This window comes from Cyprinodon variegatus, unplaced genomic scaffold, assembly GCF_000732505.1.
Source record: "Cyprinodon variegatus isolate N-32 unplaced genomic scaffold, C_variegatus-1.0 Scaffold72, whole genome shotgun sequence".
NCBI lineage: Eukaryota > Metazoa > Chordata > Actinopteri > Cyprinodontiformes > Cyprinodontidae > Cyprinodon > Cyprinodon variegatus.
The window spans coordinates 1-1,087 of record NW_015150525.1 but is presented as its reverse complement, the minus strand read 5'-3'; the positions used below and the strand labels follow the sequence as shown (position 1 = coordinate 1,087).

The window sequence follows — 1,087 nt, the reverse complement described above, 5'->3', positions numbered from 1 at the left end:
CTTCAACAAACAAGAGTACAGCCTATTATTATAATGTGACAGTTTTTCCTTTTACCTCGTAAGACTTGGAAATCTTTATAAACATGTCTTCAGCACTGGGGTCCTTGTTCTTATCTGGATGCCTGAAGGAAAACCAAAGTACATTCATTTTTGGGGATAGTTGTTAATGGCCGTGGATAGCAGTAAATGATCAGTAGACGTTCCTCCAGCAGAAAATGATGGCCTCTCTGTGTCACTCACCATTCCCTGGCCAGGTTCTTGTACGCTCGCTTAATTTCCGGCTGACTGGCACTCCTGCTGACACCCAGGACTTTATACGGATCAAACTCCTGAGTCGGTTGCACCACATGCAAAGTGATAAGTAGCAGAAAAATGGCGAGAGAGACTGGACATGTCCGAGCTGTCCAGCCGCTGGTCTGAGCCGTCATCGTCTAATTGCTGATGTTAACGGCGGTAGTTAGCTATCGTAAAACGGAGCATAAACCTTACATGTTCGGTTCTGAGAAGGTTTGTAGTGTCAAGTTAAAGTACAGGCGACAAACAACTGAATTATCACGATGAGGCCATCTTTTTCCTTACAGTTGATGGACATTTGCTAACCAGGATAGTCAATGCGACCGAGAAATCCTTTACTTCCGGGTATGTTTTTTCAAAATAAAATAAAATAAACTTCTTTAATAAAATGTAAAAATTATATATGTCTATATATATATAGACATATATAATTTTTACATATATATATATATATATATATATATATATATATATATATATATATATATATGTAGCATGTCACGCACACGTGACCACGATGAGGCGTGTGTGCAACATGCTTTATGTGTGTGTGCGCAACATGCTTAACGTGTTTGCAACAGGCTTTATGTGTGTGCAACATGTTTTATGTGCGTGTGCAATATGCTTTATGTGCGTGCGCAACATGCTTTATGTGTTTGCACATTATGTGTGTGCACAACATTCTTTATGTGTTTGCACATTATGTGTGTGCGCAACATTCTTTATGTGCGTGTGCAACATGGTTTATGTGCGTGCACAACATGCTTTATGTGCACACGCAACATGCTTTATG

At 39.5% G+C, this 1,087-nt stretch overlaps 1 protein-coding gene across 1 annotated transcript in view; it reads right to left on the bottom strand.

The window, feature by feature from the left end:
- LOC107083311 (dnaJ homolog subfamily C member 16-like) overlaps window positions 1–607 on the bottom strand; it is a 4,867-nt gene extending 4,260 nt beyond the window's left edge. Inside the window, exons 1-2 of the mRNA XM_015372434.1 lie at window positions 241–607; window positions 56–122 (exon numbers count right to left, since the gene is read on the bottom strand). Coding sequence (XP_015227920.1) covers window positions 56–122; window positions 241–428 — 255 coding nt within the window. The 5' untranslated portion in view covers window positions 429–607. The remainder of the gene's footprint in view (window positions 1–55; window positions 123–240) is intronic.
- Window positions 608–1,087: the final 480 nt, after the last annotated feature.